Source organism: Haliotis rubra, unplaced genomic scaffold (genome assembly GCF_003918875.1).
Source record: "Haliotis rubra isolate DU_JTF1 unplaced genomic scaffold, ASM391887v1 Scf386, whole genome shotgun sequence".
NCBI classification, from domain to species: domain Eukaryota; kingdom Metazoa; phylum Mollusca; class Gastropoda; order Lepetellida; family Haliotidae; genus Haliotis; species Haliotis rubra.
Window position 1 is genome coordinate 800,635 of NW_025767064.1, and position 21,790 is coordinate 822,424.

General features: G+C 37.7%; 1 protein-coding gene across 1 annotated transcript in view; it reads left to right on the forward strand.

Moving 5' to 3' along the window:
• LOC124286553 (protein kinase C-binding protein NELL1-like) overlaps positions 1-21,790 on the forward strand; it is a 141,006-nt gene that overhangs the window by 96,408 nt on the left and 22,808 nt on the right. Inside the window, exons 3-4 of the mRNA XM_046722924.1 lie at positions 16,629-16,779; positions 19,263-19,523. Coding sequence (XP_046578880.1) covers positions 16,629-16,779; positions 19,263-19,523 — 412 coding nt within the window. The remainder of the gene's footprint in view (positions 1-16,628; positions 16,780-19,262; positions 19,524-21,790) is intronic.

Below are 21,790 nucleotides of genomic sequence, written 5' to 3' on the forward strand. Positions count from 1 at the left end.
ATATGGAATAATAATGTACATTCACCATCCAGACACCAGGAAATAAGCCAGAGTGCTGATACACATTAGTATGGAATAATAATGTACATTCACCATCCAGACACCAGGAAATAAGCCAGAGTGCTGATACGCATTAGTATTGAATAATAATGTACATTCACCATCCAGACACCAGGAAATAAGCCAGAGTGCTGATATGCATTAGTATTGAATAATAATGTACATTCACCATCCAGACACCAGGAAATAAGCCAGAGTGCTGATACTCATTAATATAGAATAATCATTTCTATACACCCTCCAGACACCAGGAAGTAAGCCAGAATGTGGAAACACATAGATATATGTAATAATCGATTTTAATCACCATTCAGACACCAGGAGATAAGCCGGAGTGTGGAGACACATAAATATATATAATAATGATTTTTAAACACTATCCAGACACCAGGAAGTAACCTGGAATGTGGAAACACATGTACATTGAGTAATGAATTAGACAGAACCAACCAGGCACCAGGAAGTAAGCCAGAGTGTTGATACGTATGTACACATGGACATCTAGTAATCCCGACACCAGGAAGTAAGCCAGAATGTGGAACACATAAACATATGTAATAATTTAGATATACCATCCAGGCACCAGGAAGTAAGCCAGAATGTGGAACATATGTAATAATTTAGATATATCAACCAGGCACCAGGAAGTAAGCTAGTATTTTGAAAGACACATTGGCATGGAATAATGAATTATATATATACTCCATAAAAACATTAAGCAGTAGGGCAGTGTGTTAAGAGACAATTTGACAGAAAATAATGACACCAGGAATTAACAGTGTTGATACACTTGGACATAGACTAACAACTAGTCTCTGAAATGAACATATTTACTGAAAAAAGTTCATAGTAAAAACATATATATATAATGAAAAGGAGCCCTGAGACTTTCTTCATTTTCAGCTGAGGAAATCTAGACTTGCCACATTTTCTAGACTTGCGTGGGCTTTCTTGGATATATTTGCTTCAGGGTCTGTACGACAGACTAACTTGGACATATTGTAATGGTTTATATACGCCATCCAAACACCAGGAAGTAATGCGTAGTATTTATGGAATTTAGAACCATATTTTTGAGCACTGAAAGTGATCAAAGAGAATGGATGACATGGATTAACAAGGTTTAACAATATCACTGATTATTATCTCATTTTGCCACTGTTCTATTTATTCATGTCTGTTGCAGACACGAACCACAACCATGATCCAATTCCTGAATGTGAAAGAATTATCCCAATGTGTTTTATCCTGTATTGAGGGCAGTGTGGCTTTGATTAATGGATTACAGAGATGGGTTCATGGTCTTTACCTAACACAGCGAGAAAGTGCAAAATAATACCGAAAATGTGGAAGTATATAAACACTGCCTTTGAAGTAGAATATAATTTCTTTATCTCGGCACAATGTTTACAGTTTGTGTGCATCAGTGCGTGTTTGCAGTCATTCCTCTACAGGCACTCTGATGCAGCACACCATGCCGCCATGCAACTTTGATGATGGATCAATCGACTCCGAGTGAATACACGCGTTCACCTGATTGCATCGCGGTCGTGGCAGGTATGGTTCTACTGACATACCGTCAAGCCGACTTCAATATGGCCTATCAAATCAATTTCTGTACTTTTTCACGCATTTCAAATGACAATTAATGCTGGTTCACAGATCTGAGGAAGAATGCCTCAATATGTTTATTGCATGATAGCAAATCAATTTGGATGATGGGTGTTAGAGTTGGGTCTTCATGAATTGATTACCGTAGCAGACGGCTTGACCAAGGTGAAGGTCAACGGAGCAGGAAATGTCTGGATGTATGGAAGCTCATGTTTCAGCCAATCTTGAAGGTTCTGATGGATGGTGGACTGAAAGTAACTTATCACATTTTTAAGCATTAAAGGTACCCATAAGTTAATAATTGTTTTGGTTTAATGCGTGACTACCCTGTACTTCTGTATAAATACACGAGAAAGATCACCTGACAGTGTTTGAAAAAAATTAGGCATGAAAGTTAAGGAAACCATGTAAAACACAGAAATGTTGAATATAGCATAATAATAGGGGCCCTAGGTTCAAAACACAAATGTTGAGGATCAAAGGACTACCTTTTGTTATAGTAAAATGAATGTATGCCATTTTATTTACTGCTCACAGATACACAGATTGGAAGCAGATTGGAACTTGTGTTTTTTTCTCTTCTGATTCAAAAGAGTAGGTAATCTTTGAAATGTACCAACTGTGTTATTTCCATATTTATATTCATTATTTTATCCATATTCATGGATAAACGTGAAAATTGTTTTTCAAGATGAGGTTTTAGTAAGACAAAATGAAACTCTTTTTAAAAAATATTTTGTTCAAAAGGAAACACATGTGGTACAAAATGATCTTTATAATTGAGAGAAAATAAACTGTATTCACCCCTTTCCAGTAAGTAATGGACTAATCTGTTGATTATCTTTAAGCGAATAAATGTTAATGAAAGTAATGAATTGTGTATGATACAGAAAATACAGCGTAGAATGGGAATATAATTGCAAAATAATTATTAAAAAAATTTCAATTTCATCTCTTTGGAACTAAGTTTAATCTCAACCATTGCCTGGAGCGTTTACTACCACAAGTAGTGTATATAAAATGTGAAAATCAAGATGAGACAGTTTTGAAAGACATGCACAAAATACTCATCAGAAGCGTTTATTCATTGGTGTGAAAGATGCTGAGAATGAACTTCACAGAAACCTTTTTTAACAAACAGATGTCAGTTTGAAGTAGAGCGGTTTGTCAGCTAATATATATGTCTGTAAATACATGCAAGTGTAAGTGCCCAGGCTTATTCCTATGCATGCCATATGTGTGAACGATCTCGGAAACACGGGAAGCTCCCAAATTTAAAGACACCATGATACCAGATACTGCTAGTCCAACTTTATTGCTCTCAGCGCTGAAATATTTTCAACACATCTAGAGATTAGCAGTAAAATTATCTTTTTTAAAGTTTCTTCAAAATCTTAACAGCATGTGTGTTGAATGATAGATTGTTCATATGATCCTCAGCCACAAGCCTTCAGAACTTCCGATCGCTCCACAGGTCATGTGTGTCTGAGGCGTAAGCACCATGTCCTCATCCAGTGTTATAAGTCTCTAATAAATGGCAGCCAATAGTTCTTCCCTTTCCCATGTGGAGTTTTTGTGTGGGGCAGAATGTGTGAGCAGCAAGGAACACTGGTGTTATCTGGGCCCTTGTCAAACTGTGGTTACAAGTGCAATGCCTGTAGTTTATGAATGAAATTCCACAGCACAGTTATCAGCCAACTTGATAGTTCCACCTTGAGTCATTTGAGCGTTTTGTAAAAGCTGTATCTAAGTGGTAATTGCCTCCTGAGTCCTTCAAGATTCTTTATGGAAAGGGGACAATTTCTCTGGTTTAGACATTTCTTCTTTTTTTTCCATGGAGGAGGATATGTACTGCTCATAGCATCAACATATCATGTGAGTGAGTGAGTTAGTTTGGTTTTGTTCCTTATTTTATGGGGTGGTCACACTCGCTGACTTGACACATGTCATCGTATCCCAATTGGTTAGATCAATGCTCATGATGCTGATCACTGGATTGTCTGGTTCAGACTCTATTATTTACAGACTGCTGCCATTTAGCTGAAATATTGCTGACTACAGCATTAAACAACAAACCAACCAACCAACTATTATCAATATTCCAGATTATGTTCTTGAAACCAAAGTTGACTATTTGCTTATATCACATGGTATCTTTGCCATGCTGGACCCGGCCTGGACCAGACACACTGCTGGTCAGTTTCCAGGGTGAGTGAGTGAGTCTTCCACGTTGCTGGTACACCAATAGCCTGAAGCTGTATTGAACATACAAGTCCCAGCTAAGATATGGTTTCCTAGCTGAGATATGGTTTCCTATCTGATGTCCTCCATCATCTTAAAGATCATTCTCAGCAGCTGCTTTCTCTATTCTATTCTTTTACACCAGGCAGAGGATAACCCACCTTGTGTTCTAATGTGTAACTGTCCAATCACCAGTCCAGCAGTTAGGTGTGTGTTAGTGAGGTGAAATTGGGTTTTACGTCATGCTTGAGAATATTTCGCTCATATGACGACGTGCATGCGTGTGTATGTGTATGTGCGTCTGCTTGTACTAGCCAAGACTGAAGCTGGTTTTATAGTGCTAGCCTACTGAGATACCATGCCGCAGTGAAGCATGAATACCCCACTCAGACACATTATACTGACTCCGAGCCGACCAGTCCTTGTTGTACCCATTAATGCCGAGCGCCAGGCAGGGACCAACAAGTACCATATTTTAACGTCTTTTGGTATGACACGGTTGGGGATTGAACCCACGACCTTCCGCTCTCCGGGCGGATGCTCTAACCACTACACCTGTGTGTTAGTTACAAGGGATAGCAGGGAAGATATACTGACACCACTATGTCATATATGACCGGTGAAGATGTGGCAGAAGCAATGTGTGGCTCGGCTGATTATGTGTCAGTTTGACCTGATAATGTAGACTGGTGTTCACAGCATCAACCACTGGCTTACTTGACAATATTCTTATTCACAGTATAACAGCTGAGTACAAGTTTAGGTATAGCAGCTGAAATATTGCTGACTAAGGTGTAAAAAGCCATTCACTTAAGTTGAGTTTTTGTCCCATATCCCTTTGAAATGTATTTTTATCCAGCATGACTAACAGTTGATCCACATGTTACCACACAAGAGCTAGGTAAGGGCAAGTTGCTAACATCAATCAGATCTGTGGCGTTCCTCAAGGGTTCTCGGTGATACAATAATTGAGGCTACAAAGTGTGTTATCACAATGGAGACCTCGTCCTTTGTCTGGCTTCTATCACCAAGCTCCAGACACCACCATCTTGTTTGTCTGATGCTGCAAGGTTTGGTCAGAAAAGGTTACCCTGCCTACCTGTGGCGTGTGCTGGTTTTAGGGGACGAGCTCTGTGGGTCTCTCATTCATGGTTGTGGTGGATGGAAAACTGTAGTTTGTCAGTTTTAATTCTGTGTCACACAGTATTTGAGTTGTATCAAGATGGTTCAGTTTCAGATCAATGAAACCGTTGAGTCTAGGTCTGACAGCCCCACATTTGGTTTTGAAGCAGTAGATCGTGGCACCTTGATCCACTTGGCTACCCATGTCTGCTCATGTTTGCCCATGTCCATTCTTGTCCTCCCATGCTTTGATGATGTATAATCTTCTAGCCAGGCTTCTTCAACTTAAAAATGAAGATGACCCCCAACCCACAATTCATTTCAAGTCTAAGAAATCTAATGAGAGCCTGAGTTTAATTCTGCTTAAATTATTACATTTTCAAAACAAGTGTAGGATATACTTTTGATATACCTTTATGATGAAATGTTTCTGGGTCCTTTCAAATTTTGTCAAGAACTGGTTGATGATCTTAGCAACATCTTAATGTCTCACACTTTTCTAGTACAAGCATGTTTGAAATTATTCGGGACAAAACAGTGCTGGTTAGCTCCCCAGTACTCTTTGCTTAAAACTCTCACTCTCATACAAACAGTTTTATGTGAACAAACGTAATCACTCCATCCAAAACCATATCTATTTTATGGTCTCTGCTCCATCTAGCACATGAATGCAGATAGCACATATGACTAAGTCGATAATTAGTTCTTCATGCAATTATGTCATTATAGCCTAATTATAGAATGAATATTTTGAAGTTTATTAAGGCTACTGGCAATTAATGATACCAGATAAATATCACAGCTTTGTACTTGTGTGTAAGATCGTCATGCATAGAGCCTCATGACCCCCAGTACATACTTCATAGTGCATGTGTCCTGGTTAGTATGTGCTGGACGTTCTCACATACCACTTTAGCATCAGTGCCAGGTTACTTGGAGATTACTCTCATTATGTATATAATTGCTGACATTGCTTCTGTATTATTTCTGACATCGTCTCAGGGAATGACAGCAGATGTGCAGGCTGAACAGAGTCTGGTGTTCTGTGTCCTCACCATTACAGTCATCTGTAAGAATGTCAAGCTTGTTTTGAGTTAAAGGTTAAATATTTACTACAGATCTTTGGTTACTGTTCAGCAAAGATGTAAACAGCTGTGTAAAACACACACAAAACTCACAGTGGAGTATTAACAATGACAGTCTTGGATGTTCTGAACCTTGTAACTTGTCTGAGTGGAGTTTTCAAAATAGTCAAAACTGTATGTTTGGATGATACTGGCTGCTAATTAACAGTGATGTTCTGATTGATGGAGATCAGTTGTCACGTAGCAGCATGCAGTCTTGGTTATACCATAGACTTGCAAGTCTCTAAGAAAATAATGGATAGTTCATATGATAATTTATACAAAAATATAGATAAAAAGAACACATTGTCGCTGTAACAGACTTGCATACTTAGACATACTGTCCGCTTATCTAGACTTGCCTCTTTAAAAGATAGAATTACAATACATCCATGGGCTTAGCATTCAGTATGGCCTTGGAGCAAGGCTAGGCATACCATCTACTTTGGTTTGCCCTGTCAAGGCTCTGGGTCTTAGCTTTTGGTTTGTGAGATGGAAGGGTTTTGGGAAAGGGATAATTACCCAGTCATTTGTGACAACATTGCCAGTGTCATGGGTTTCACCAAAGTGGTATACATTTAGCACTTGCATCACTTCAAGTTCTGCTCTCACTAAAGCTGGTATTCCATGATATAACTGCTGTACTACACTGAAACCAACCCATTCTACAGGCTGCCATGATGTATCAGTGGTAATGTCATCTATGGCATAGGACCCAATACATTTCTGTCTAGCATAAAAACAGACGTAACAGGTATTCTTATCTGGTCTTGATGGTAATATTTACCAATGAAATTTTATCTTATCTTGGTATTGAACAATGCGATAATATACTGAGAGAAACTAATAAAGGATCACTAGAAAATTCAGGTATTCCTTTAATATTTTCCAGTTTTCATCACCACAGCGCTATTCAAAGCTGGTGATGAAAACAGGAAAATATTAAAGGAACGCTTGAATTTTCCTGTCATCCTTTATTTGTTTCTCTCAGTATATATATATGATTCCATTGACAAATGAGATCTCATCCTGTGTTTATATAAACCAATGATGTCTCATGCTATGTTGGGATTAACCAATGGGATCTCATGCTATATTGGTATTATCCAATAAAATTTCACACTACGTTGTGATTAACCAATGAGATGCCATCCTATTCAGGTACCTGTATTAACAAATGAGATCTAATTCTATATATGCCAGCTCATGACACCCTGTGCTGCTGAAAGAATAAAAGGAACTAATGAAACAATAGTGAAGTAGTAATCATGATAAATGTCTGAAATATTAATGAGCAATGGACAAGTACATCAGTGTCTAGTTGGGAAATACAGGTGCAACATCTTGATGGCTTGTCGATTAGCTTGCATGTGCTTCCTCTTGGAGTCTGAAGAGCTACCTGACGCAAGGCCACCTTAACACATCCTGGGTCTCTGACATACACTTTTTCTCCCATTTGACGTAGTCTGTCATACAGAATTTGAAGTAGATATATCCTAGAAAGTGCAAGTCTAGAAAATGTGACAATGAAGAAAATCTCAGGGCTCCTTTTCATTATTTTTTTATTTTTTTACTATGAACGTTTTTTTCTGTAAAATGTGTTCATTTCAGAGACTAGTTGGTAGTCTACCATTTGATGGTACTTGTCCTACAATGGAGAAATTACACTTTTGGATTTACCAAACATTGGGTCACCTTTGGACATTTGTCTGTTTAGTTAGGAAATGTTTCAATGGTATGTTATAGAGCGTGATTAGCTCAATTTGCATTAGTGATTATGAGTTCCACTATAGGTATGCTTTGGATTCTGTGTGCAGGTGCATCAGATATTCTTAATGCACGCTGTGAAATTTCTTTGTGATATGATGTTGCATTAGGATGCAACGCCATGGTTTTGTAAATGTGCTTTTTAACGATAGCTTACATTCAGATCATTAGTTCCCTTACTTATTTTGTATTAACCACTGAGATCTTGTCTCATATTGGTATTAAAAAATGATATCTCTTTCGTGGTCAGTGTCCTGTTCCTTTAGACTCTCCCATCAGCTGACATTTTGTAATCTTGCCCATAGCTCTCAGCAGCGAGTCCCTTTGTAAGTTATTCAGAAATGTGTTGAAATGGCCAAACCATGGCGTGAATGTTTTATCTTTTATTGGTGGATAGTTGTAGAAACTGTTGCAATCACTGACATAATACAAATCATGGTGGTTATTTTCAGAATACCTCATACCATTATATCACAGGAAGTGGCCATTAGTTATCTGCCCTTGATACTAAAATTGCTGTCTTCCATTTGGGGCCTTTGAAGTGATGTTGTTTGGGCTGTGAGAAGCCATCATTACCCTAACATTATCATCCTAAGTGCAAGATGCTGTATTGCATCAAGCCCATAGCAGAGTCCTCGCTTGCATCCTAGCTTTGGATAATCAGTCTATCGTTGGTTGTACGGAAAACATTTTCAAGATGTTAGTTAGAAAAAGGTGTGATTTGTCTTGATGATGGGTTATTTCAGACCTGGAAGTTCATGAGTGCAGAAGTACATTAAAAAAAACTCTGCAAGATGAAAGTTATTTTCATATGGAGAGAGTGATAAGAATGTGTTTGTTTGTACAGTTGAATTGCTGAAATAGTCCCACCTTTTTGAATGCACAGCTTGTCTGACTATATATAGACCCCAGACGATCACTATAAACGTTCTGAATTCAGTTACTGATGTAATTGATAACATTATGGTCATGAACATTGTTTCAAATTATTATGATGTTTTTTATGATACAATGATAAAACATATGGGGGAAGGTGGAGGAGGAGATCAAACATACTAGTATAAGGAAGCATGAACAGTGATATTGTACATTATTAAATGGATAACGGTGCAAGTTTCACAAAGTTAACAGAAACACCTAAGAAAAGAGCCTAAATGGCTTCATTAAAGAAATATTCTGATACTTTCCCTAAAACAGAAGACATCACAAAGATCTCATTCTTTATTATCAAAGTACTAAGACCTTATAATTATGTGGATTTCTCCTGAAGTACAGATGAAATATTACATACAATATATTGTGGTTATAAATAAATGCAATTTGAAAGTCAAAATAATACTCATATTAGTGAGTGAGTGAGTTTAGTTTTACGCCGCACTCAGCAATATTCCAGCTATATGGTGGCAATCTGTAAATAATCAAGTGTGGACCAGACAATCCCATGATCAACAGCATGAGCATCGATCTGCGCAATTGGGAACCGATGACATGTGTTAACCAAGTCAGCGAGCCTGACCACCCGATCCCGTTAGTCGCCTCTTATGACAAGCATGGGTTACTGACGATCAATATTCTAACCCAGACCTTCATGGGTCCAATACTCATATTAATTAGCAGGTGTAGTCTACATCTGAACAGGTGAGACAGTAACTTGCTGGAAATGAGGTTTTGAAACCCACTGTACATTTATTTTGAATTAACCAGATTTCAGACACACTGAAATAGCTCTTAAAATTATCAAATTCTCACACAACAGTTGGAAGCATGATTTCTAAGTGCACACTGAAATGGAATGCTGATCCATTGACTAAGAAGAGTTATCAGCCATCTGTAGTGCGTCTACACCATCCTCTGCTCCATCCGCTGATGCAGCTCATTAATTTAGTGTTAATCACTGTAACTCGCTCTTTAAACATCCCAACTTTGACCTGCCGCTCAGCTGGGGACATCAGAGAAACTTTATCAGGTGCTGGAAGAGGAAGAAGACTAGTTTCATGGAGGTTGAGTTACAGAGAGTTATTGTAGTTAGCTCAAGTGTTCAGGCTGATACGACTTAATGTAATGTGGGTTTGGAAGGATGTTAAAGGCAAGGTATTGTCGTAACGTTAAGGCAAATTAGGTTTGCTTCAGAATTTGGTGTTGGGCATAGACTTGGCTTTTATGGATTTGTTAGGAATCATGTTCTGGGAATCTATCACTGTCGTGCCATTTATTGTCAATACTTGGCTGAAATATTTCTCATTTCAGTTTTCATTGACAATATTGAAGATGTTGGGGGAAAATATATTGGTTGTGATTTATTACTATAATTAAAAGAATTATGTCAAATTACAAAGGATTTAAATAAGTATAATTTCAGACACAGCTTAAAATATATTTTTCTGTGAAATTTGTGAATAGGTTTTGCTATAAGACACAAATAGACATGTGTAAGACCTTGACAACAGAAGTGCATATTTTCACCTTTACCTTTGCGTGACAACGAGTTGAAGTGAGTGGACATCATGGGGTCAGTATAGTTATGTTTAAAATTATATATTTCAAGATAAATATTAAAGACAAATCTGCCTGATCATGGCAACAGAGTATAATTTCTATCAGACATATTCCTACATATCCCAGAGTGTTGACATTCTTTAAATATTCAGTTTCCAAGGATTTACTTCTTATGATTCATTGGTTTTGAGTATACAGTGTTCTTTACAAATGCTGCTTTAAATTTTCTTGTTTTACACAAATCTGATAGGAAACATCATTGAGTTTGACATTGCACAGTTTATAAGTCAGTGTTCAAAGAGCTACAGAAAGATGGACAGCCATGTATAATCTAGGAGGACATTCACAGTGTAATTTATTTGTCACATTTAGCAAGCTTATCCTGTGATAAACAAGTAATCCCAGGCCTCCAGATGTAGGAGTCTCATAGAGAACATTACATGATAACAGCCACCCCAACAGTCTTGGCAGTCCAGCTGCTGAACCCACTCTGTGGAACATGTTCTGCTTGTCTGGCCTGCCTACATGCAGAGATTACATGGCTTATATACACAACCTGTTCTCTCTTCAAGAACAGTGTGCCTTCACACATTGTCATGGCTCCATAGAACAGTATGCCTTTATATATAGAACAGTGTGCCTTCATACAGTGTCATGCCTTCATAGAACAGTGTGCCTTCATACAGTGTCATGCCTTCATAGAACAGTGTGCCTTCATAAAATGTCATGCCTTCATAGAACAGTGTGCCTTCATACAGTGTCATGCCTTCATAGAACATGTGCCTTCATAAAATGTCATGCCTTCATAGAACAGTGTGCCTTCATAAAATGTCATGCCTTCATAGAACAGTGTGCCTTCATAAAATGTCATGCATTCATAGAACAGTATGCCTTCATACAGTATCATGCCTTCATAGGACAGTGTGTCTTCATATTGTATCATGCCTTCATAGAACAGTGTGCCTTCATACAGTGTCATGCATTCATAGAACAGTGTGCCTTCATACAGTGTCATGCCTTCATTGAACAGTGTGCTTTCATACAGTGTCATGCCTTCATATATAGAACAGTGTGCCTTCATACAGTGTCATGCCTTCATAGAACAGTGTGCCTTCATACAGTGCCATGCCTTCATAGAACAGTATGTCTTCATACATTGTCATGCCTTCATAGAACAGTGTGCCTTCATAAAATGTCATGCCTTCATAGAACAGTGTGCCTTTATATAGTATCATGCCTTCATTTAACTGTATGCCTTCATACTTAGTGCTGGGAATTGGTCAAAATCTCATAATTGATGATTGGTTCATTACAACCGATCAATCATCGAAAATAATTGGTTAGCATCATTTATTAAATTTTCCTGATTATTTTTGTTAATGGACAAAACAAATATAGAAAAAAAACTGTAGTTCTTTGGTGTTTTTGCAAAATGCACAAAAGGCATTGGCAAATTTCACATCTTTAAAGGATGACTAGTAAGTTAGGAACACTAATTTCTTGGAGTCTTGAAGATAAATTCAACCATGACTTGGAACCAGCTAGTAGTGGTCATGAAATGTAACAGACAAAACCAACCTTGTGAAAATATTGTTAATGCAAACAAGTGTTCTAGAATTGTTTGTGTTCGTTTATGAGAAAACATGATCGAGTGCTTGGTCGTTTAGTCACTGCGACCAATCTTCGATTATTTCAATTAATCAGACCACCACTACTTCATACAGTATCATGCCTTCATAGAACAGTGTGCCTTCATAACATGTCATGCCTTCATAGAACAGTAAGCCTTCATACAGTATCATGCCTTCATAGAACAGTGTGCTTTCATACAGTGTCATGCCTTCATAGAACAGTGTGCCTTCATACAGTGTCATGCCTTCATAGAACAGTGTGCCTTCATACAGTGTCATGCCTTCATAGAACAATGTGCCTTCATTCAGTGTCATGCCTTCATAGAACAGTGTGCCTTTATATAGTATCATGCCTTCAGAGATTACATAGCCTTTACATACAGAAACTGCTTTCATAGAACAGTGTGCTTCATACAGTGAGTGAGTAAATTTAGTTTTATGCTGCACTCAGCAATATTCCAGCTATATGGTGGCGGTCTGTAAATAATCAAGTCTGAACCAAACAATCGAGTAATCAACAGCATGAGTATGGATCTAAGCATTTGGTAAATGATGACATGTGTCAACCAAGTCAGCGAAACTCACCACTTGATGCCGTTAGTTGCCTCTTATGACAAGCATGGGTTACTGAAGATCAATTCTAACCAAGGTTTTCATGGGTGTGCTTCATACAATGTCACCCATGAAGATCCATGAAGATACAATGTCATGCCTTCATGAACTGTCCTGCCTTCATGGTCTTTTCTATTTCTATCTAGAAAAACAGTTCTACCCAGAAGACTATTCTCACTCACTCACTCACTCACTCACTCACTCACTCACTCACTCACTCACTCTCACTCACTCCACACACATATACATGACAAGATATGTATGTCTACAGAGCCAGCGACACACTGGTACAGCTGACACCAACCTGTGCACTGGCTCTTCAGTTATTTGTATGCCAGCTCGAAGTATTCGTGATCTAAACAAGGTCATGTGGTGTATCTGTCTGAAGAACACTTCTGCAGTAGCACTGGTTTCATCTTGTATTACAGGTTTCATGGATATGCTCATAGAGGTTGTTTAAATGCTCTTTCGAGGTAGAAAAAAAGCTTTTTTGTGATTATTACCACATCTTTCAAAGCTCTGACAAATCTTTACTTTCAGAAGGAAAATGCTCTTCATTCTCTGAAGTTTTCATGTGATTTGTGGTTTCAAAAAGACATGAAAGTTAAGAACTTTGTCTGGCATAAGAAATAATTTTTATTCCAAAAATGTCAAATGTCTGATATTAAAACATGTCACAGTTTTGGGGGAGTTAGCTCTAATATGGCAAATCCCTTCAGTGCAAACAAGCAGACAAATGAATCTCTGCAGCTTAAACTGCACGCAATGTTAGTGTGTAGGTAATTCCGCCAGCATTAATTACAGACTATTAGCAATATTTATGTACAGGAGTAAATTAAACCTGTCTGTTCATCATGTTGGGAAGAAGCAATCATCGTTATATAAAAGACAATATTATATAGTTTTTGCAGTGTACAGAACAGGAGTAACAACCATAGGATGGTTAGCATGATATTTATTTATACATCATGGTACAATTTTATCATTTGATGGTATTGATTTTTGTATTGTCAAGCAGACAGCGTGTATGTTGGCTGTTGTTGATTTCTGTTTGGATATTTATTCAGTTGGTGTTTATTCATTTTATTTCTATTAGCGACAGTTTAGAAATGGGAGTACTAGTGGCACAGTTCCTGCAGGCAGTTCTTGTACTGCTTTTGAACTGCATTTGGTCTTGTTAGTACAAGAGACTACTGTGACCACATTGTATGTGTAAGGACAATGGACTGTGATACAGACCTGGGCAGAATTAACTTCTCTTGCGGGATTAGATCCTTACTGCTGTGCCCATGTTCTTGCCTCAAAGCTCCTGAACCGCATAATTTTCTCTCCTGCCAAGCCCTTTCTGCAATGGTGAAGCCCTAAGTGAAGCAAGACTCAGGTTTCCTCAGGTTCTGAATTTCCCTTCTCTCTGGTGCTCCTTTGCAATTGGAATTGTTTGTTCCTATTATATAGATTCAGAGTCTAGATGTTAGTCTACCCTTAGTTGCAAGAGTCTGAATGTTCATCTGTCAGTGACCACATTGTATGTGCAAATACATTAGTATGTGATATAGGACTGGTCACAGATAGATCTTTACAGATATATATATTTTGAATATGAAAACAAATGAACCAATTTAAATTGAAAAGGAGCCCCAGGGAGACCAGAGATAGACTTGCTTCATTTAGGGCTTTGGCATTGCTGGGAGGGCTAGGCTGTAGGGAAAATAAAATGGCTAAGGGACTGTGAGACAGACTAATGCAAGAGTCTGTATGTTGATCTGCCAGTTACCACATTGAAGTTTAAGGTCATTGGCCTGTCAGACAGGTCTAGTCACATTTAAGTTCTGTTTTGTGGTTAGATCTGCACTGGATGTTGGCCTTGTCAGTGCAAGTCTATGACAGTGACTACTCTATTAACCCAGGTATTTTGACAAGGAAGCTTCATTCTTGTAGTCCTCTGACTATCGAAACTTTAACCTGTATGTTTTGGTATATGGCTCTTAATGCTAAAATGTCAGAAAATGTATTTTTTTGTTGTTGTTACCATTACCTAGAAAAAAGTGATTATGCTGACATATTTTTTAATAAGCTTAACATTTCAATATCTGTTAAAGCAAAATCTGAAGGTTCATGTGAAAGGTCATGATTTTGAGATCATTTCAACCTGCTATTTCTACCTCAAGCAAACATGATTTCACAGGGTACTAATAGTTGCAATGCAAGCATTTGAGTTCGGTACCAGAAGCAAATTTGATCGTACTGTTGTTTTTACAACTAATCTTGGATGGCTGAGCTATGAGACAGGTCCAAAATAAGTTGTGGAGGTTACACTGGGCAGATGAGTGACAGAAGCATGACAGCTTCCCTTCTTGTTTATGACCAAAGCTGATGCTGTTAGAGCAGATAACAGCCAACAAAAGAACGGATCAATCACTTACCTGTTAAATGTAGTGGTCAGGATAGTAGTACTACATGTAATCAAAAACCTGCCATTTTGTTTCTTGGGGCAATGACTTGCTTATCTGTACTTCTAAGGCTTGCAGGCTTTCTCAGTGGGTTAAGATTGATTGATCACTAGGACATACAGTGTAAAGTTACAAAATGAGCAAGGTGATTGGCAATCATGTTCTTGTAAAGGGATGTTCTATGTAATTTAACCTTAGGCTTAGGATTTATATTTGCATTTACATATATTCCCATTTTGGTTACTGACAGAACTATGAATATATTATGATGGAAAACAGCCTGTGCCAAGCACTTTTGAATCTACTTGCCTGAATTTGTTTGTTCCTATTATATTTACTATGTTTAGTGTTGACAGTTGATACATGGACTGTTGTTGGATGGACTGCTTTCTACCCAGCGTCTATGGACTTAATGAACATGTTTTTGAAGTGTGTGTGTGCGCGTGCATATGCGTGCGTGCATGTTACACATTAACTGAATGTGGTCCTTGCAAAGAATCTTATGCAGTATGCACTTTTGATACTGCCTGTTTAATCTACCACATATGATGACTTTGAAACTCACTATTTGAGACATGTGTAGATTGAGTGGAAATGTCTGGAAACAACAGCAAGCATCACAGAAGGATGGTGGGGTATTGCATATAACATTGACTCTACCTGCTGAAGAACAGGGTTTGATTTCCTATGGGTGCAATATGCAAAGACCATCCTGTACTTGCTCTCTCTCATGACAGCATTAATGTTACTTGGGCTTACCACGGAAAACAGTACCATCCTTACTAATTCATGATTGTCATAAGACCTGAAAATGTGCTGTAGCTAGCTGACTGATATTAGGAATTGTCACTAATACTAACCCGTGAAGATCCGGGACTTGGTGGACACATGTCATTGTATCCCAGTTGCGAAGATTGATGCTCATACTGTTGATCACTGGATTTTCTTGATTATTTATAGACCGCTGCCATATAGCTGGAATATTGCTGAGTGCAGCGTTGAACAACAACCAACCACTGATACTAACCATTGCTTTAGCCTAGAAGTCAAAATGTTTGCTTGCCACATGAAAGACACAGTTAGATTCTGTTCATAGGAACACTGTGTGATGCCCATTATCCTGTGTCCCTGCTGTCATGTTGCTTGAATATTGTGAAGTACGGCATAAAATCATACTCATTTATTCTCTCAGAAACTGGGTCCAGATCCACAAAGCGTTTGTAGCCATACAACAATAGTAAGCCTATGATAAACTACATATTTACGACAAGCCGTAACGTTATGATCGCTTGTGGATCAGGACCCTGCTGAACTTACAGTCTTCACAAATAAGTTGCGATAAAGATGACTCATCAAAAGCCTGTGTCAGTTGAATTTCAAAAACCTTTGCAAACCACTGCTGGCCAGTCATTGCTATAGAAACATGTTCCATTGCTGTTTCATCATATAAGAAATGTGTTGTTTTCCATGCTGTCATTGATGACCTGACTAATGTTGAATCTGTTCTGTTTCAGGTGCCACTCGCCACATAGCTGTACCAGAACCAGTTTTACAACAAGCACTTCATTTATTGAAAACTCATGATGAAATCACATTTTTAGCCAATGTAAGACAGGAATTAGGAGATTCTGGTAGCATTTTTTCATTTTCCTCAGAAATATACAGGTGAGTAAGCATTTATTCAATTTTATTGTGTTACAGTTTAAATATCTAAAAGCCTAAGGGGGTGGTGGGGTAGCCTAGTGGATAAAGTGTTCGCTCATCACCCCAACAGCCTGGGTTCAATTCTTCAGATGGGTACAATGTGTGAATTCCATTTCTGGTGTCCCCCACTTTGATATTCCTGGAATATTGCGAAAAGTGGTGTAAAACCATACTCACACACTAACTCAACCCCCATCAATCAGTGGTTTGTGTGGTTCAAACTCTAACAACTACAAGCCACCATCAAATAACTAAAAACTGTGTAAACTCAATACAACACTGGACACACTCACTATTGTGAAGGACCTTTATCTTATAAACATGAAGACCGTACTCCTTGATATATACTCTATGTAATTCCTCTTTGATATTCTGTGTTTTTACTTCCTTTAGATCATTAAAACTGCGCTCATAAATCCTTAATACTTAAAAAATATGTTTTAGAAAACAAATACAAAGTTTATAAACACAGTTAAGATAAGAGCCACATTCTACTCTCACCATCGTGGTAGTCACAGATCTATCACCATCATCGATAGTAATCTCCCACAGTGCACCATGATTACCTACGAGGGGGCGTTATCACATCTACACCAGCGCCCCCTATGAAGCAAGAGAGCAGACTATCTGGTCTACCTGTTGTGCTGGCAATTAACCCATTTCTTCATTAGCACTCGTGAAAGAGAAGATATGTAATTGTTAGACTCTGAATGGAGCTCTGGTGGAATTAATTACCCATCAGTTCAAGACTCCTGTCTCAATTAGGTACCGCCTACCAGCTGTTACGTGCTATTTCTGCTCGGTAATTTTAATGTCAAGACAAAACATTGGGTTTAAGTTCTTACCATAGGTCATGGAAATAAATTGTTGGCTTGTGAATGAAAGAATTTACCTTGTAGGACCATTCATTTGCCTATTCTGATTTGTCTGTTGAGCTGAAACTATTTTCCTAGCTACTTACAATTACTAAATCTTAAACTGTTATCGTTTATTATATTTCACATTACTAATTTCTTAAAAATCACAAATTTTATTGTGTTAACTTTCTGAAATTTCTTGGATGTCAAACTTAAACACTATTGAAAATGAAATATTGATAATGTTGTTGTTTTTCTGAACATACTATATTCTTGTCCTTCTGATATTAAGTTATACTTTCAGTTTACTTTATTAAATTTTATTTAGTTTGACCTTATACCAGAATATTGTTTGACTGTTTTCAGCTCTTTTAGTGTAACTTATTCTAGAAATATTGTGAATAAAAAAATAGATTTATCAAGGTATGTATCAAAAGGCCTTGGAAGGGAAATCTGATTCTTGTACCACTCTTGAGTCTAGACTGATAGTTTTTTCTTCTGGTAAAAAAATAAAATGACAGGATGTGCGTAAGGATGCCTTTTCCTGACGTCAAAATAAAAGTGATTTCTCAAGGTAAATCTAATTAGTAGTTACTGAAGCAGAAATTTTGGAAAGCGGTTGCCACAACTGTGACATTAGTCGTCATATACAAAAACACCATGAAGGATATGTTAAATTGTACAAGCTGACACATCTACTAGAACTTCAGCCATTATTCTCAAGGAGTTGTGTTCATCTGAAGGATTTGTCTTTGATGTAGGAAGCGACTTCATCTTACAACATGTGTGTGTTGGTAAAGTGCAGGCAGAGTGTTCATAAAGCGCGCTGACATTGTTGCACCTGCATCCTTGGTAATGAAGGTCACCAGGACAAAGTCATTCCTACAATTAGTGTATATTGGATTATCTACCTGAACAATTTGATATTCAGTGTTTGGACAGCAAGCTAATTGAACTCAGCAAGGATCATTTTCATTTAACTTTACAAATTCAACTTAGGAGTAATTTGGGGTTGGAAATGAGTTTTCCATGTTGTACTGATGAAGGGAATTGAACCCAGGTCTTCAGTGAGACCAGGCAATACTTGTACCATGTGGCTACCCGACTCGACCTTACAGTTCTTCAGCAGTATAATGGCATCATGAGAATATTGAACTCAGGGTCTGCTTGCGGGAACTCACTGTTATGACTGTCTTAGCCAGACTAGTTAGAACCTGTACTTAGTGCTGGTGGTTTCTTATCTGGAGCAGGTGAACCAATTACAGAATCAAACTCTGTTCACAGGGGTTATGCTGCAATAGTTGCTCAGGTTTGATATCACACTGAATATTCATGGTTTCTCTGATGTGCTAAGCTCATTCTTAGAAAGGCATGACATTTGGGAGACACAGATAGTCACTTTGTAGAGTTATGTCCCTTAGTTGGGCCAGGTTCTGCTGATCATTGTCAGAACTGCAATACCAGCGATGTTTAGTCTGTCTGAACTTGTTACACTCTCACTCAAAGGAACCCTCTCTTACATATTTCACTATCGTGAACATATCCACATGTATGTAATGTTAATTCATTATGTTCATTGAATTTCAGATTTTTAGAAGTGGAAAGTAGTGGACGACGAGATGAAATACGTTTCCACTATACACATGACCAACAAATACATGTCGAAACATTCCCATACAGACTTGCAGACAACCAGTGGCATCACTTAGCCCTATCCATTAGCGGAGCCCATGTGACGCTCCTGGTAAACTGTAGCAAAATATATCAGCGAGTGATTCACACAGTGGATCGGGAGTTCACGGCAGGGAAACTAGCTCTTTTTATTGGTCAAAGAAATGGCCAACATGCACTTTTTTAGGGTAAGTATTGGTGATTTGTTTTTCAGATTTGTGGCGTGTTTGTCATTTCAAGGAGTTACATTCATGGGAGATTTGGTTAAGTGCTGGTTATTAGTGTTGATTCAGGACAAGAGATTCGATTTTGATGTTGTGGAAGAAATTTGACTTTTAATGGAGGTGGTGTACTTGCATTTTGAATCATTGATAACAAGAATGATGAGATTCTGATTTGATGATGCTCCAGAAGAGCGTAGGACAGCAGATCAAGTATGATTGTAATGGAAGAATTTGAAGAAGATGGTTGTCCCAACACCAAGGTGTAGAGGAAGTGGAAGCTGTCAGTTTAATACAGTCATTGGATTTCTTCAAGTCTGAACCTTGAGAAGGTTTGTGAATTTCTAGTTGAAAACACTGCAAAGAGAGCCATGGCAACGACATCAAACACTGTTCAAGAACAATGACCCATAGGAAACCACTCAAGGATAACAGAAAACTGGTCTTGTTAATTCAAGAAATTAACGCAAATCAATCCGGACAAAAATTACCATCATCATTAAAACAAAATGGATGCCACTCATGCACTGAATGGATGATTCTATTGGATTTGGTTGAAACTTGCAGCAGCTTGACATCATATTTGAGACAATTACGATGCACTCCGTGAAAATTTATGTGCACATTGAATTATAGACCAGATGGTTTAGTGTTTTGCACCAAGTGTCTTGTCAAGAGGGCGTGAAAAGGTTATGATTTTACGTCAGGGCAAGATGTGTTTTATATCTCCCAAGTGTGTCGTCCTTCTCACAGGAGTTCAAGTGGAAAGGATTTTTGCCATTTTAGAGGGAATGAAACAATATTATCATATCTTTGTTACTCTACTGCACATGAAACTGAAATATGATTTTGTAGAGTGAATATTGATTATATTATATTTGTTCAGTGATATTCTCATTGATGTCCTGTTTTGACTAAAATGCATTTTGTACATGTTCATTGTTGGAAAGAAATCGATAATAATGTATAACAAATCACTGAAAAACGTATATGTTGGCATGATGACAACATTTTAAGAAATTAGATATCCTGTGTGTGAGTGCAAGTAGTCCTGTGTGGATGAAGTGCTTGCACATTTTGGTGATTGTAGAAAATAATGAATTTGTTTATGTTTTGGCCACAAGCTCAGAAATAATCAATAGAAAATTCTTTTAACGTTGGTGATAAAACACAGGACATGAATGAAATCAGATCTTTTGTTTTTAGAATATTTCAGATTTATGTTAAAGCTATTTTATACACTGGATATGAACACACCTATTTTAGTACTGTATATCTTGGCTTACTGTGTTTCTAAATGTCACACTGTCTTTTATCTGGAGCAGAGATATTGAATGGAAATTGATTATATATTTCATTACACTTTCATTAGTATTTTCCTAAAGGTCAGGGTTGCGTGGTATTTGACAGAACAATATATGAAATATTATATTTACACTGTAATCGTGATCAAGTAGGAAACATTTAGGGAAATATTGTTTGGGTTTGACTGCCCACAAAATTCATATCCTGACATTTAGATTTTCATTGAAGGCTTGAGTTTTAAGGTTTAGTGATATATACTCCTGAATCTGTTATTTTGTGGGTTAGGTATATTTGATTCGACATGTAATGTTATGGTTATGAGAACTATAACCTGATATGTCAGGCATGGATTTGCATGATTTGTTTCTGCCCTGCTGTGCCAAGAATATGTGGGAAGAGGAATGTATCATGATCAATGTTTATATGTATAAGAATTTAACAGCAGTAGTACAATCACAACACAATTGACAACCTCATTTTCCTCATGAAAATCTGAGTTAGAACTGATCCTTGGGATTGGATAGTCAGGATCACTGACTTGGTTGATGCATGCCGTCAAATCCAAATTGTGTAGATTGATGCTCGTGATGTCAACCACTAGATTATCTGGTCCAGATGTGATTGGTTTCCAACCACCAGTATTGTCAAGAGTGGCATTAAACAACAAACAAAATCTCTAAGTCTTTGACTAACATAAGCTGCACTGCCTGGTGCCAATTGTAGATGATCAAGTCATTATAATCAGATCCCCAGGTTAAACTGTGACATGATCTTCATGTAATTAACTGATTGGGTTAAACTTAAGCATGGTTAGTGTAATGCTCTGGGCCCTTATTCTCGAAATGTTTGTAGCTCTAAGAATTCTTAACTTTGATCGCAGCCAATGTGTTAAAAAATGGGCGTAAGATGTTCGTAGGG